The 15,329-nt window shown below is 37.4% G+C and overlaps 1 protein-coding gene across 1 annotated transcript in view; it reads left to right on the top strand.

The window, feature by feature from the left end:
* The first annotated feature begins 8,809 nt into the window (after nucleotides 1-8,809).
* The window catches only part of RFC1 (replication factor C subunit 1), a 70,205-nt gene continuing 63,685 nt past the window's right edge, over nucleotides 8,810-15,329 (top strand). The window contains exon 1 of the mRNA XM_079152804.1: nucleotides 8,810-8,936. Within this exon, the coding sequence (XP_079008930.1) occupies nucleotides 8,934-8,936 (3 nt within the window). The 5' untranslated portion in view covers nucleotides 8,810-8,933. The remainder of the gene's footprint in view (nucleotides 8,937-15,329) is intronic.

The raw sequence follows: 15,329 nt of genomic DNA on the forward strand, positions 1-15,329 counted from the left end.
GGATCGAGAGTTTAAAGCCAGCCTCAGGAATGTAGCAAGGCCCTAAGCAACTTAGAGAAACCCTGTCTCGAAATAAAAAATAAAAAATAAAAAAGGGCTGGAGATGTGGCTCAGTGGTTAAGTGTCCCTGTGTTCAATCCCTGGTACAAAAAAAAAAAAAGACATTGTAAGGAACTATAAGATCAAAATTGAAATAAATATGGAAACCCAGAGAAGCCAATGAGCAAGGAAATACAAGTTTAAACTGTACAGATTTTAAAACAATAATGTCTATATCTTTGTGAAGTAGATAGCAATGACATAGTTAGCATTTGACAGATAAATTATTTTAGTGTATTATATTTAGAGTTATGAATAAGTTGGGGATGTAGTTCAGTAACAGAGTGCTTGCCTAGCCTGTGCAAGACCCGCGCGCGCACACACAAACACACACACACACACACACACACGGGTTTGATAATTTCTATTTATAATTACCTCTCCACCTATAATTTTATTTATTTATTTATTTATTTATTTATTTATTTATTTATTTATTTTCGTACTGGGGATGGAACCCAGGGCCCTGTGCTTGCAAGGCAAGCACTCCACCAACTGAGCTATATCCTCGGCCCCTATAATTTTATTTTTTAAGCTTGAGACTCCAATGGAAATATTAATAGCAATAAACATAAACCTACAATGTAGGAAGTATATATGTGGGGAAATTATAACAACTTCTAAATAAAAGGTAAGCTTAAGAAAAAAATTTCTTTAAATCTCATTTGTTGAAAACTGTGAATTCACTTCTTCATTTTAGACAATTTAATAATTATTATTGGCACTTAAAGCAGGTCAGTGGAAGAAGGAAAAATAGGTGAAATTCAACTATAACAGTGAGTTTCAACATATAGTAATGCTAAATTTTGCAAATTACACTTTAAAACTAAAAAAAGCATTTAAAAATGTGTAGGGAATCCCAGGTAATTCTTATATACTATATTTACTTTATCAATTACAGTACTTACCACCATCCCGGAGATAATGATAAATAAAGGCATCAAATCAGGTCTAATTCATCGTAAGACACGTTGACCAGTACTCTCAAAAGGACCGAGGTCGACCAGTTGCCCCAACCTGAATCAATCATGGGATGTAATTCACTGGTTACTTTGAGAGTTGGTCACTTCTGAGATTCTCTGAGACCATACCCCAAATCTGAATTACTTCGCTCCTATGGTGGGTGTATACTCAAGGACAGATAAATCTTCCTAAAATAGGGAAGAAAGACAATTGCTCATGCTGACATCGAACTTGATATCCTCCTCTCTCAGCCGGCCTGGAATCCCAGGACATTCGGCTCTCTCTCCTTCCTTCTGCAAACGAAGGTGGCATGGCGTGTGAACAGGTGACGGTGTTGGAGAAGTGGAACGTTTTTCTCCTGGACCGCTGTCAAATGTCAAACCTGCAGTAGGACACGTCTGTTCGTCTCACAGTGGAGGACTCCTAAAGGGTCTTCGAGGAAAACATGGATAGGAGGGAATCCCCGAGACTCATCCCATGAGACAAACCTCTCTCTCTCTCTCTCTCTCTCTCTCTCTCTCTCAACTCCTCTTTCCTCCCCGCTCCTTTTTCTTTTCTCCCCACTCTTTTCTTCTGGGAAATGAGAACCCAGAGTTTAAATAAAGAATAACAAACAGCAAGAAAAAAATCAGGTCTAATATTTAAAAATGTAGAGACTAAAGCAATTCACCTCATTTTCCTAAACGAAATTAGCTCTTCTCATAGCAATCAGTAGTTTAAATGAATATATTAAAAGTATTGTTTATATCTTCTTTGTGTTAATGAACCAGACTTATATCTCAGTTAGTTTTTTGCCATGTATTTTATGAAAGATGTGAATTTATTAGAATTCCTTTTTCTGTTTTTATTTTGACTTGTGTCCATTTGCAAAAAATTTTCAAACTTCTAATGTATACTACTCTGTGAAAACAGTGATAATCCTATTTAATTCTGATTAAACTTCATGTCAAGAAAAATGACCTTGGGCTGGGGATATAGCTCAGTTGGTAGAGTGCTTGCCTTGGAAGCACAAGGCCTTGGGTTCAATCCTTAGCACTGCAAAAAACAAAACAAAACAAAACAAAACAAAAAACAAGATGAACTGTGACATTTTCATGGAAGTTCATAAATTCTTTTTAATGCAAACATTGCTGAAATATGACTATTCTGGGCATAATTTATCATAAAATTTCAGATTCTTTTTCTTATATTTTTGAGAAGGTAGGTCTCACTATGTTGCACAGGATGGTCTTCAATTCCTGGACTCAAACGATCCTCCTGTTTCAATTTCCCTGCTGCTGGGACTATAGCCATTGTACCCAGTTGAATTTCAGATTTTTAAGGGTCCTAAGGGTAAAGAATATCCAGGTATGTGGTCATTCTTACTATGGTAGGTTCTCAAAAAAGTGGTGTTAGTTTCTTTTATTTGCTGTGCCTCACATTTTTCTGAAACAACAATAAGAGTGGTAGAATTATTTTGACTTAAAGAACTTGGAGAAAAAGATTATCAAATCATTAAACATTCTGTGACTTCAAAATACTTTGAAAGTATTTGGAATTCAAATACTGTTGATTTGTTTATATGCACCCTTAAAATTATCCAAGAATATCATAAGTAACGAGTCCACTATTTGAGAAACATTATAGATGTAATCAAATGTGTATGTCGATAGTAAAGTTATGTCTTTTTTAAAAAATATTTTGTAGTTGTAGATGGACACAATACCTTTATTTATTTATTTATTTATTTTTATGTGGTGCTGAGGATTGAATCCAGCACCTCACACATGCTCTGCAAGTGCTCCACCACTGAGCCACAACCCTAGCCCTTATTTTTCTTATTCTAATATATTTTTAGTTGTCAATGGACCTATATTTATTTATATGCAGTGCTGAGGATCAAACGCCAGGGCCTCACATGTGCCAGGCAAGAGTTCTACCACTGAGCTATGACTCCAGCCCACCAGCCCTTCTTTTAAATGTAAACACACCTAAGTGAAGATACTGATTTACTTGGTAGACATTTTCTGTTATTTGTAGAATATAAAAATCATCAGGTGCCCAGTGTGGTGGCACATGCCTGTAATCCCAGAGGCTCGGGAGGCTGAGGCAGGAGGATCACAAGTTCAAAGCCAGCTTCAGCAAAAGTGAGGCAAAAAGCAACTCAGTGAGATCCTGTCTCTAAATAAAATACAAAATAGGGCTGGGGATGTGGCTCAGTGGTTGAGTGCCCCTGAGTTCAATTCCTGGTAGCCTCCCTCCCCCCCAAAAAATTCATCAGGCAAGTTTATATAAACCTAGATTACTCAAACATAATGATATTAAGAAGATTAATGGAGCATCATCCAAGAATTAAGATAACTGGCAGTTAGTGCCTGATTTCCTAAATTATAATATGTACACTTTAATGGTGACAGATTATGACTTAATGATTATGTTCCTAAATGGATTACAAGGTCAACATCACTGGTGTGGATCTGCAGCTACCAGAGAGAAAAGGACAAGCTGCCTAATGGACTATTTTCTATAAGGAAAATGTTCCAATAAGCCCTGATAAAGCAGGACATGCTAATATTTATCTAGGGGGCAGAAGGTCACTTTTGTTGTTGCACAGTGAAAATTCAATTGATTTCTGTTGATTTTTAAAAGTCTAGTAAAAGACAATGTGACTATTGTGCTTCTGAAAATGATTTCAAAGTGACTTCAAGAAAAGAGTTAATCCTACTGCCTAGATAGGTTAACTAAGACAGAGGTGTTGACATGGAGAATTTATTTTGACCATTTCACTTGTTTTCCTCTTACACCAGCAGTAGTTAGACCATAAAGGAGGATCAAAATTCAGATCATGCACTTTCTTAGTAAAACACAGGTTTTCATCATTTCAGGAGGACAGTGATTTCTCTCTCTATGTTATGAAAAGAGAGCCAATTATTATAAGAACAACTCAACTATTTGGAAGTTTAGAAACATACAAACAAAGATGCTGATGTCAATATTCTAACTTTTGGGGCAGAGTTTTTCATGGATGTAAACAATATTTCCACCAGGGATATATTCCTGAAGGAGTGGGGGAAGAATAGATCTGTTACAAAATTGGATGTGTTGATAAAGTTTTCCCTGAAATACTTTCTTTTAAGGATTAAGACAAGGCCAGTGAGTATTATGTAATCAGATTCAATATATAATACCTCCCTCAAAATGTCTTTTCTATGTTAGATTTCAAATCATTATTATAAGAAAAAACATTTTAAGAAATAGTTTAGTTTTGGGATAGAGGTTCTTAATTTTGGAAACTTCAGTGCTTCTCCAATCACTTTATTATCTTTTAACAAATTGACTCGATAAATGAAAGATCAGTTCTATTTATTCATTAGCTTGTTTGAGAAATAGTTATACTAATAAGAGTTTAACAGATGACTAAGGAACACAAGGAAAAAACTTTTGGTTAAAACAATAAAGAAAACATGCAAGTAATCTCTAATTTAAATTTAAATTTAATTTTATTTTAAAAAATTTAAAATTTGTTCTAATTAGTTGCATGTGATAGTAGAATGCATTTATACATTTTGATAAATAATATATAAGTGGAGTGTAATTTCTCATTTTTCTGAATGTACATATTGTAGGATCATATCGGTCACGGCAAGGAATCTTTAGATAATGTTTGACATTAGTCATAAGTGACTTTTTTGTGCCTCTCTGAAAAACTATATAAAAATCAGCAGCCCTAGCCTGTTGTATTTTCTGTGAATCTTCAATTTCCTGGAGATGCATAATTGTAGTCTTTCTGTTAATACTAAGACATGAAAACAGTCATGATTTATTATAGTTTTATTTTCATTGCCAAAGAAAGGTCACATAAAAATGTAAGGTGCACCCAGGCTGGTCTTTGGTTAGTCTTTTGCCTAGAACAAATTCAAATTAGACACTATTATGAAACAGTGCCAAGTAAAGGTTAAAATCCAGATGCCGCTATTTATTTAGAAACAAACTTAATAAAGAGATTCAGTGGCTCCCTTTTAGACAAGTAAAAAAAAAAAAAAAAATTGAGAAATATTTTTAGCCCTCTTAAGGATTTCTTTGCCATTGGGAACAAGTGGGTACCATATTTTACCATAGAACACATAGGAATCTTTTTTTCTTTTTGGATACAAAATACAAAGTATCAGAATGATGGGATCATGGTAATCTCTTGGTTTAAAATCTTGTAAAACCACCAGGCATGGTAGCACATGACTGTAAACCCAATGGCTCTGGAGGCTGAGGCAGGAGGATCATGAGTTCAAAGGTAGCCTCAGCAATTTAGTGAGGCCCTAAGCAATTCAGCGAGACCCTGTTTAAACATAAATATAAAAAAGGGCAGAGGATGTAGTTCAGTAGTTAAGCACCCCCCACTCTGGGTTCAATCCCTGGCCAAACAAAACAAAACAAAACAAAACAAAACAAAACAAAACAAAACAAAACAAAAAAACCAAAAAGCAAAACAAAACAAAAAAAAACCTTGTAAAACATCCTCATTACACATTTAGACAAAAAGTAAACTTCCTTGCTGGGACCCAGGGCTCAGCAGAATCTCTCCCTTTCTGCCCAGCCTAATCTCTTATCACTCCCTCTTAAGCGGTCCCTAGTCACAAAACTTGTTCCTTGAATATTTTAACTTATTCCCGTATCAGGGGCTTTATGCTTGCTGTTGCCTTCTCAATACTCATGTCTCAGATCAGTATCTCCTTAGGGTCTTTCGATCACTTATTTACAATACTTTCACATTCTCCTCCCCAGTTATCCTCTATCTCATTATGCTTCTTTATTTTCTTTACAGTACATTGGCTTATCTAAAAGCATACCATTTATTTTTGTCTACTTACTTTTCTCTTTTCTTTAAAAACATAAATTTTAGGAAAGCCGAGTTTGTCTGTCTTATTTACTCTGGGTATCCCTATGAACATAAAAAGTGCTCACACATAGTAGATGCTCAAAAAATATTTGTTGAATGAATGCACCAATAAGAATCACTGCAGTGGAAAAAAAACATTTATTTTTCCATTCATGCTTTTTTAAAAATTATATTTTGGGTCTTTAAAAATATATCTAAAAATAGGGGCTGACTCAGTGGTAGAGCACTTGCCTAGCATACCTGAGGAACTGGGTTCGATTCTCAGCACCACATATAAATAAATAAAAAATAAAGGTCCAATGACAACTAAAAATTTTAAAAAAAAATCTTATAAAAAATTTCTAAAAATAATTTCTATTCTGGTTATGCAGTGCTTTATCAACAAACCACCCTAATACTGAGTACCTTAAAAGAGTAATCGTTTTATTGTACTCACGCCCCTCTGGGTCAGGAAATTTAAATGAGCCTGGACTAGGGGATATTTTCCTGCTCTATGAGCTGTTGACTGTTGAGTGGAATTCCAGCAGTCACTGACATGGTTAGTTCAAGATGGCTTCCTTAACAGGTGTAGTACCTGGTGGAAATGGCTATGAGGTTATGAGGTTGGGTTCAGCTGCACCCCTCCTACTATATATGGCAGCTCAAGGCTTCAAGAGAGCAAGGTAGGAACTACTAGTTTTCTTAAAGCTTAGTTCTGGAATTGGCTTAACATCACTTCCACTTTATTATTTGGTTAAATCAATCATGGGTCACTCCTGGTTCAAAAGAGGAGTGTGATTTTTTATGTGGCACATCTCTGAGAGTATTTTCAAGGAAACATTCCTAGGGAAATGATCTAACAAATTCACAAAGTATCTTTTCAGAAGTGACAGTGAATATTATAAATTGGTTTAGACCTAGAAATTATAGGAAAAAATTAGTGTGATGTGTGTGCTATATTTACTTTTCTAGCAAGTTGGTGCATCCATTTTTATTGATTTCTCAAAGGATCTAATGACATTGCCTCCTCCCTAATCCAAGTATTTCCTTAAGCAAAATTGTGCAGTAGATGTCTGTTTCAGGAACTTTTTCCTTTTATAACACCTACCATCCTGTAACAATTTTGGTAATAATTGCTGACTTAAAAAACACAATTATTACTTACTTTTGTTTCAAGAACAGTTCGGTAACACTTTACAGAGTGGTACCTATTACCTTATTTTACAGATGAGGAACTCAGGCACAGGAACTTGTCTATGGTCTCATAACTGAGCATACAGTGCAGTTGAGAACCTAGCATACTGGCTTCAGAGGAACGCAAGCAGTGAAGCCCTGTTCATGGGTAACAGTTCACTTGTTTATAAATTGGGAATAGTAGTGGTTAGTGGGGACAAATGAGTTAAATGAGGTCGGTCCATAGCTACAAACTAGGCCAATATTATAATAGGTGCTTAATATATACCAGGTTTTGTATTCCAGAGGAATTTGCTAACTTTCACTGCAGAGATATTGGTGTCATAAAGTGCAAGACCCAACAAGGGGTGGGTGGAAAAAGATCTGAAAATCTGGGGCGGCAGCAGAGATATTGCTTACCTGACTAATCACTCCGATGGTCTCCTTTTTTCTCTCAAAAGCGTATGTAAATGTTGCATTCTGTTTCACAACTCAGCACTTTTCTGGTGCTGAATATAAAACTGGTTTCTGTCAAAATTCTCCCATCATAGCTTTTCTAGGGGGATGCACCTTGTGTGCCCTGGCTTAATACACACCACTGCTCTTTGTGGGATTCAGCAGAACAGGAGCAGTGCAGGTTTGGAATTAGAAGGTCTAGATTTCCTAGTCTGGTAACTGTGGAACAGTTAAACCCCTTAACTTGTTTGAGCTTCCTATTTTTCATTTATAAAACGGGGTGAGGCGTGTAAACTAGATGATTTTACAAAGTCTTGAAATGTACAATATATTTTTAAGACCTTTATTTTATTTATTTTTATGAGGTGCTGAGGTTGAACTCGGTGCTGCACACGAGCTAGGCAAGCGCCCTACTACTGAGCTACAACCGCAGCCCCTTGAAATGTACGTTAAGGTTGTTCTTTTGCCTGGTGATCTTCAACTGTGGGTGTCCTCTTATCAGTAGGCAAAAACCCAAACAAAACCCCACAATTTAGTGAGTCAAACTTATAACAAAGAAAAAGACCAGAGTAAATGTCATTTCCCCCCTACCTCCAACCCCGGTACTGGGGATTGAACCCAGAGGGTGCTCTACCACTGAGCTACATTCTCAGTCCTTTTAATTCGAGACGGGGTCTGAGTTGGCGAATTTCTGTCCTTCGGTCAGGAGTAGAGGTGTCATTGCCCTCGGGCTAGGGTAGATATTTACATATGAGATGTGAGATATACACCCACAGTTTTTAAACCGAAGGGCCTTTACCACTGCCACATTCCCAGCCCTTTCAATTTTTTATTTTGAGACAGGGTTTCACTAAGTTGTGTAGGGCCTCGCCCTGATGCAAACTGCTGAGGCTGGGCTCGAACTTGCGATCCTCCTGCCTCATGCTCCGAGTCGCCGGGGCTGGAGGCGTGCGCCACCTGGCCGGCCCAAAGTTTCTTCCTACTGGTGATAGTACGAACTTTTGAAAGACACTGTAGAACCGCGCACCTTCCAGAGGTGTCACCGGGAGGAACCTGGGTGCCCGGGATTGCGAGGAAACCAATCCGGTATCTCCCATCTGGGCGCCCCTGCCAAAAATCGCGCACGCAAACCCGCGAGCTGACCACGGCCCCGTGACCCTTCGCGATGGCAGGCCCCGCGGGCTCCGGGCGCCACCTGGGCGATGTTGCACCTCCCGCCTCGGGGCGGGGCTGAGGGGAAGCGCGCGCTCTTGACGTCATTGCCCCGCGCCGCTGCCTCCGCTTCTGCCACTTCGCGGGAGAAGTTGTTGGCGCCAATGGATCCCGAGTCCCGATAACGGATTCCCCCGCCCGCCGGCCTGCTCGCCTGCTCCTCGGTCCTGGGGCTGCGATGGTGAGCCCCTGGGGAGGAGCCGTGCAGCTCGGGGGCCTGGGAGCCTTTGCAGGCCGGGGGCGGACGGGACGCTCCTGGTATGCAGGGTGGGGGAGGACGGCGGTGGGTGCTCCCGAGAGGAGCCGAGGCACAGGAGGGGCCCGGCACCCGGTACTGGGCGCAAGCTTCCTTGGACTGCGGGCTGCAGCTCTCCAAGTCGACTGATGCGCGGGGATTTTGGTGCTACGCGGCACTTTCACTGTTTTTCAACTCTTGGGGGAAGGGAGGAAGGAAGAATGATGATGATTTTGGGACGGAGCGTTAAAGTTAATTTCCTGTTTACTCTTGCACCCAAACTCAGTTTGAGTGCTTCCTGGAGCGCTGATTTCAAGCTTTGGGTCTTGAGGAAGAATGCAACAAACTTCCTTTCTTATGAATAAGTTACTTGAGGCCTGCAACTTTCATGATGAGCAACTCCCAGAAACTCTCATCTCAGCCGTTTTGAGACCCAATGGCAGGGGGAAGATGTTTTATTTTGTTTAAATGTTCATAGGAGTTAAACGGATAGCACAGTTTACCAGGAAAAAAAAAATTACAACGAATAGAAATAAATGTAATATATTTGACAGCTGTCATCCCTTATCACCTGATGTTAAAAAGTATTCTTAAACCCCCAAAACTTCAGTGTATAATTCTGTATAAAGGATTTCAAATGAATTGAGAGTAAAATAGCAGCTGGCAAGAGGCATTCATCATGGTATGGCAAGGATACAATTATGTGTTTGGAATGTTTCTAAAGGACAAATTAAGGTGTTCTATAAAGCCAGAAGATACTGAACAATCTTATGTAATTTTTAAAGTCATTCTTCAGCTTGTCAGAATACTAGCATTCTAAGGAAAAAAGTTTCATGCCAAATCAGGAAACTTTGCAGCCCTTTGTGTTTTTTTCTCAAAAAAAGATAAAATAATAACGATAATAGCAACCCTGGACCAGTCATCATCTTCAGGTCAATTGTGAGCTGTTTGCTTTTAAATACTTTTTTTTTTTTCATATTAACTCACAGCAATTCAGTTTTACAGATGGTAAAGGGACCTTTTAAACTGTTTTATCATACAACTATGGTTGAACTAGAATTAGAACCTAGGTCTTTCTGGCTACTACATTATATTATCTCCCTAAAATGATCATCATTACACTTGGGAGTTGGGATGGCAGGGTGGAAAATTGATGAGTTTGAAGTCTTAAAGGTGAAGAATGAGATGATACTTTAGTAGTTTATAGTTATATGATCTTGGGCCAGTTAAGTGAATTAACTTTAGTCTCTTTTAGTCTTTATTTCTTTATCTGTTAAAAAATGAAAAAGGGTGTGTGTGGGATAATAGCTACCCCTTCAATAATTTTTTAAAAACATTTTTTAGTTGTCAGTTTATTTATATATGTTGCTGAGGATTGAACCCAGTGCCTCACACATGCTTGGCAAATACTCTTCCAGTGAGCCACAACCCCAACCCCCCAATAATTAAAAAAAAATTATTTTAGTTTTTGATGGACCTTTATTTATTTACATGGGGTGGTAAGAATCAAACCCAGTGCCTCACACATGCTAGGCATGCGCTCTTCCAGTGAGTCATAACCCCAGCCCCATCAATAATTTTTTTTGAGGATTAAACAAGATAATATATGTAAAGCTTCCATTCTGGAGCATGGTATGTTGTAGGTAATATACAACTCTTTAACTCCCAATAATTTGTTTCTTTCAGAAGGGACTCTTGGAAAGTTATATAAGATTTTAAGAGGCATTGTAGATGCTTCTGATGTCAGTAACAGTGAACAACCTCTTGTATGGTTAACTTTGATCATTCAGGTACTTTTAAAATTTGATTTTTTTTCTTTCTTTAGTACTTCTGTTCATGATGCCGTTGAAAAACAGACCTCTTTGCAGAACAGAAATGATCAAGTTGGACAGTTTTACTGCTTGTTAATGGGAAAAGGTTCTAAGTCTGAGTTGTATTTTTTTTTTTTTTTTTGCAGTGCTGGGGATTGAACCCAGGACCTTGAGCTTGCAAGGCAAGCACTCTACCAACTGAGCTATCTCCCCAGCCTGGGAAAAGGTTCTAGAACGTAGTAAGAATTTTGTGTTTTATTGGTTTTTTAGTTTAGCTCTTCAGCCTTCAGTACAAAAAAGTCTAGCAAAACGCTAGGCTAAAATTCTAATCCACATGTTTATTTCAAACATTTATGCACATGTTATAGGACTGCAGTTCTTAAATTCTATTTGAGTCACACTTCCCTTTGGTAAATGTGAATGTCATACAACTTTTTCCAGAGAAATACACATAGACCCATAATGTACCATCTTAGCTCATCCACAGACAAAGGTAATCTGAGAGCTCCATTGTTCCCCCAGATATTTTCCAATCAGAAGTTACCAATAAAGGTATGAAACACTGTATCCACACAATGGAATTCTGTTCAGCTATTAGAAAAATAAGAAAATTTTATACCTTGATAAAATCTCCAAGATATAAATTTCTCTGGAAAGGAACACAAGGAACTGATAACATTCATTGTTGTCAGCAATGGGAAGTATGTGTCCGAAAGCTATGTGGTTTAATCATGTGAATATAGATTAAAGAAACAAGAAAGGAGTCATGTAAACAATTTGGATTGCTATGAGAGTTAATAGTTTGCTCAAAATGTGAATAAAATCCAGGAGATGCTACTTTTAAGAAATCAGTATATAGGCATGGCAACACATACCTGTAATCTCAGTGACTCAGGAGGCCAAGGCAGAAGAATTGTAAATTGGAGACCAGACTCAGCAATTTCATGAGACTGTATCTTAAAAGTAAAAGTTAAAAAAAAAAAGGTATTGGGATGTGGCTCAGTGGTAGAGAGACCCTGGGCTCAATTCCCCAGTACTGAAGAGAAAAATAAAAACATCAGCATATGTAATTAATTCATTGTTATAATGATTGAAAATATACATAAGGTTGAATTAAACACACATCAAACTTAAGGGGCAGCATTTTTGAAGGACTGTCATGTCACTTTAAATACATTGTAATCTAATCGGCTTCATTTGTGAATACCTTGCACATCATTGTGTGAATTGCTTGCCCTCCTGGGATAATATTGAGATCCTGTTGTAATATAATTTTCCCATATATCCTAGTACTTGGTCTATGAGGCCCCTACCTGCCTCTCTGATTTTACCTCTCAGTTTTATATGAGGTGTCCAAGTTATTCTTGGGCACATGGATATTTGGTTGTTCTGGCATCGTATTTTGAAAGGGCTATTCATTTCCAATTGAATTATCTTGGCACCCATGGTAAAAATCATCAGTTGAATATAAATGTGAGGATTTTTTTGTTGGACTCTTGAATTCTATTCCTTTGGTTTCTGTCTATTGTAATGCTGCAGTACACTATGTTTCTTAATGTCGCTTTGTGATAATTCTTGAAATCATTTGGAAGTAAGAGTCTCCAACTTTTTTTGTTTTTCAAGATTGTTTTGGCTATTCCAGTCTCGAATTTCTGTATGCATTTTAGACTACAGATAGCTAGGATTTTGAAAGGAAATGTGTTGAAATTGTAGATCAGTTTGGGGAATATTACCATCTTAAAAATACTGTCTTCTGATCCATGAACATGGAATGTCCTCCTATTTGTTTAGGTCTTTAATTTTTTCAAATAATATTTTGAATTTTACACTTCCTTTTTTGGGAAGAGGGATGTACTGGAAATTGAATCCAGGGAAGCTACATCCCCAGCCCTTTTGATTTTTAAATTTTGAGATGGGGTCTTGCTAAGTTGCTTAGGGCCTTGCCAAATTGCTGAAGCTGGTCTCAAACTTGTAATCCTTCTGTGTCAACTCCCAGGTTGCTGGAATACAGGTGTTCACTACTGTGCCCAGCTTACACTTCTTTTGTTAAATGTATTCCTAAGTAATTTATCTTTTTTGATAATATTTTGAATTGATTTTTTTTTTTTTTTTTTTCTTTTTTGAGGGCAGGTGGCAGAGTAGGAGATTTGGCCTCATATTGAGGACCTTATATGTGCTAGGCAAGTGTGGTACCACTGAACTATATTCCCAGCCTTTGGAATTGTTTTCTTAATTTCAGTTTTGGATTGTTCATTGCATGAGTATAGAAATAGGATTGAATTTTGTATACTGATCTTGTATCCTTGTTAAACTCATATACTTTAATAATTTTATAGTGGATTCCTTATGGTTTTCTATGTGAGTGTGTTAGTTAGCTTCCATCACTGTGACAAAATACCTGAGATAATCAACTTCTAAGGAGGAAATATTTATTTTGGTTCATGGTTTTAGAGGCTTCAGTCCACAGTTAACTGGCTCCATTGCTTTTGGGCCCGTGGCAGAGCAGAACATCATGGTGGGTGGGTACATGGTGGAACAAAGCTGCTTATCTCATGACCACTGAAGCAAGGAAAGGGGAGAGATTGGAGTCCCAGTATCCTTCAAGGGCATACTCCTAGTGACTTACTATTCCCTCATTAGGCCCCACCTCCTAAAAGTTCCACTACCTCCCACTAGTGCTATGGATTGGCAACCAACCCTTTATTTCAGGAAACTGGGGAACATGCTGGATACAAATTTGAGAAATTTAATATGAAAAACAATCCTTTTTGTAGAAAAGAAATGGTCAAGTTGGTCAGTTTTACTCTTTGTTAATGGGAAAAGGTTTTAGAATGTAGAAGGAATTTTGCATTTTGTGGTATTTAGTTAAGCTCTCCAGTCTCCAGTACAAAAATATCTAGCAAAACCCTAGACTAAAATTCTGTTTCACAATTTTTTTTTTAAACTCCTGTGTACAAGTTATATTATAGGACAGTAGTTTGTAACTGCTGTTTGATTCACAGTTCCCTTTGATAAATGTGAATGGTATGCAAATTTTTGCCCAGAGAAATGCTCAGGCCCATGACTCACTGATTTAGCCCATCCACAGACCAATATTGTTTATTGTGTGTGCTGCTGGGGATCAAACTCAGCACCTCAATGTGCTATGCACGTGCTCTACCACTGCGCTATACCCCAAACCCCAACATGTAAGATTTTTTCTTTTGATCTGTGAAAAGAGTTTTACTTCTTGTTCAATCTAGGTACCTTTTATTTTGTTTCCTTGTCTATTTGTGTGTTTCTGTGTTTTGCAGTACTGGGGACTGAACCCAGGCTTCCCCCTTGGTAGGCAAGGGCTGTACCATTGAGCCACACCCCCAGCTCTTAATTTTATTTTGACATAGTGTCTCACTAAATTGACCAGGCTGACCTAGACTTTGTGATCCTTTTGCCTTAGTCTTTCATGTAGCTGGGATTATAGGTAAGCAACACCCTGTCTGGCATTTGCCAATTCTTTTACTAGAACCTCCACAGTGTTAAATACAAATGGCAAAAGTGGACATCCTGAATTTTTCCTGATCTTAGGAGGAAAGTCTTCTTAGAGCTTACTTTTTGCTTCCAAAGTACAAGATCTTAATATGATTTAAAATAGTTTGTTATTAAAATATATCATAAATTTTATTTACTGTGCTTCCACCAGCTATATCATTGTATTAAAGTTTTGCATTTTAGTGATTAGTTCAAGATAAGAGATTTTTTTTTTTATATATTTGGATAGATTGGTGATGTATATTTGTAATCACTTTCTGCTAATGAATTTGTATGGCTCTTTAAAAATATCACACAGAAATATATTTAATCAATACACTCAAAATAGAGAAGTGAAACCAACATACAATATTTTGGAAATCACTCTGGAGAGCACTGTGATACTTATTTTGCATAAAATACTGTACTCTTTAAGTGAACACAGTGACAATTTGTTTTCTCTTTACATTTTTCACAGGGAAGTATTACTTGCTGTTGGTTAAGCCCATTAGCAGTAATTAGAGTTCATTTGGTTATACTTCAAAGTAAATATATATCAGATTTTGTACTTGGACCTTCTAAAGCTAAAAGGTCATTATGGTACTCGTTTCTGGGTTTAGGAGGCTTATTGCAAAAATGTTTTTTTTCAATCTCTACCTATTAATAGTTTTGAAACCAACCAACCAAGAAGGAAACTTGCTATGGGTTGAAGACATGCAAAATGCCTTATTTGTGTGTGTGTGTGTGTGTGTGTGTGTGTGTGTGTGTGTGTGTGTGTTTGACAAAGTCAGATATTTTGTTTTACCCTAAGTATATTCAGATTGTATTTGGGGTGCCTGATATGCAATACTTCTCTCTAATAGTGTTGTATAATTGTTAGTTATACCTTAAATTAGAAAAATGCAAGTAGCCTTTGCTTATATTTAAGCACATCTTAAATTTCCAAATGTTTACTGGAGAATGACTTGGTGTTCTCAATTTTCTCATGTTTGAATTGGGGTTAACAATAACTTCATAGGGT

Source organism: Sciurus vulgaris (genome assembly GCF_902686455.1).
Source record: "Sciurus vulgaris genome assembly, chromosome: 9".
Taxonomy (NCBI): Eukaryota; Metazoa; Chordata; class Mammalia; order Rodentia; family Sciuridae; genus Sciurus; species Sciurus vulgaris.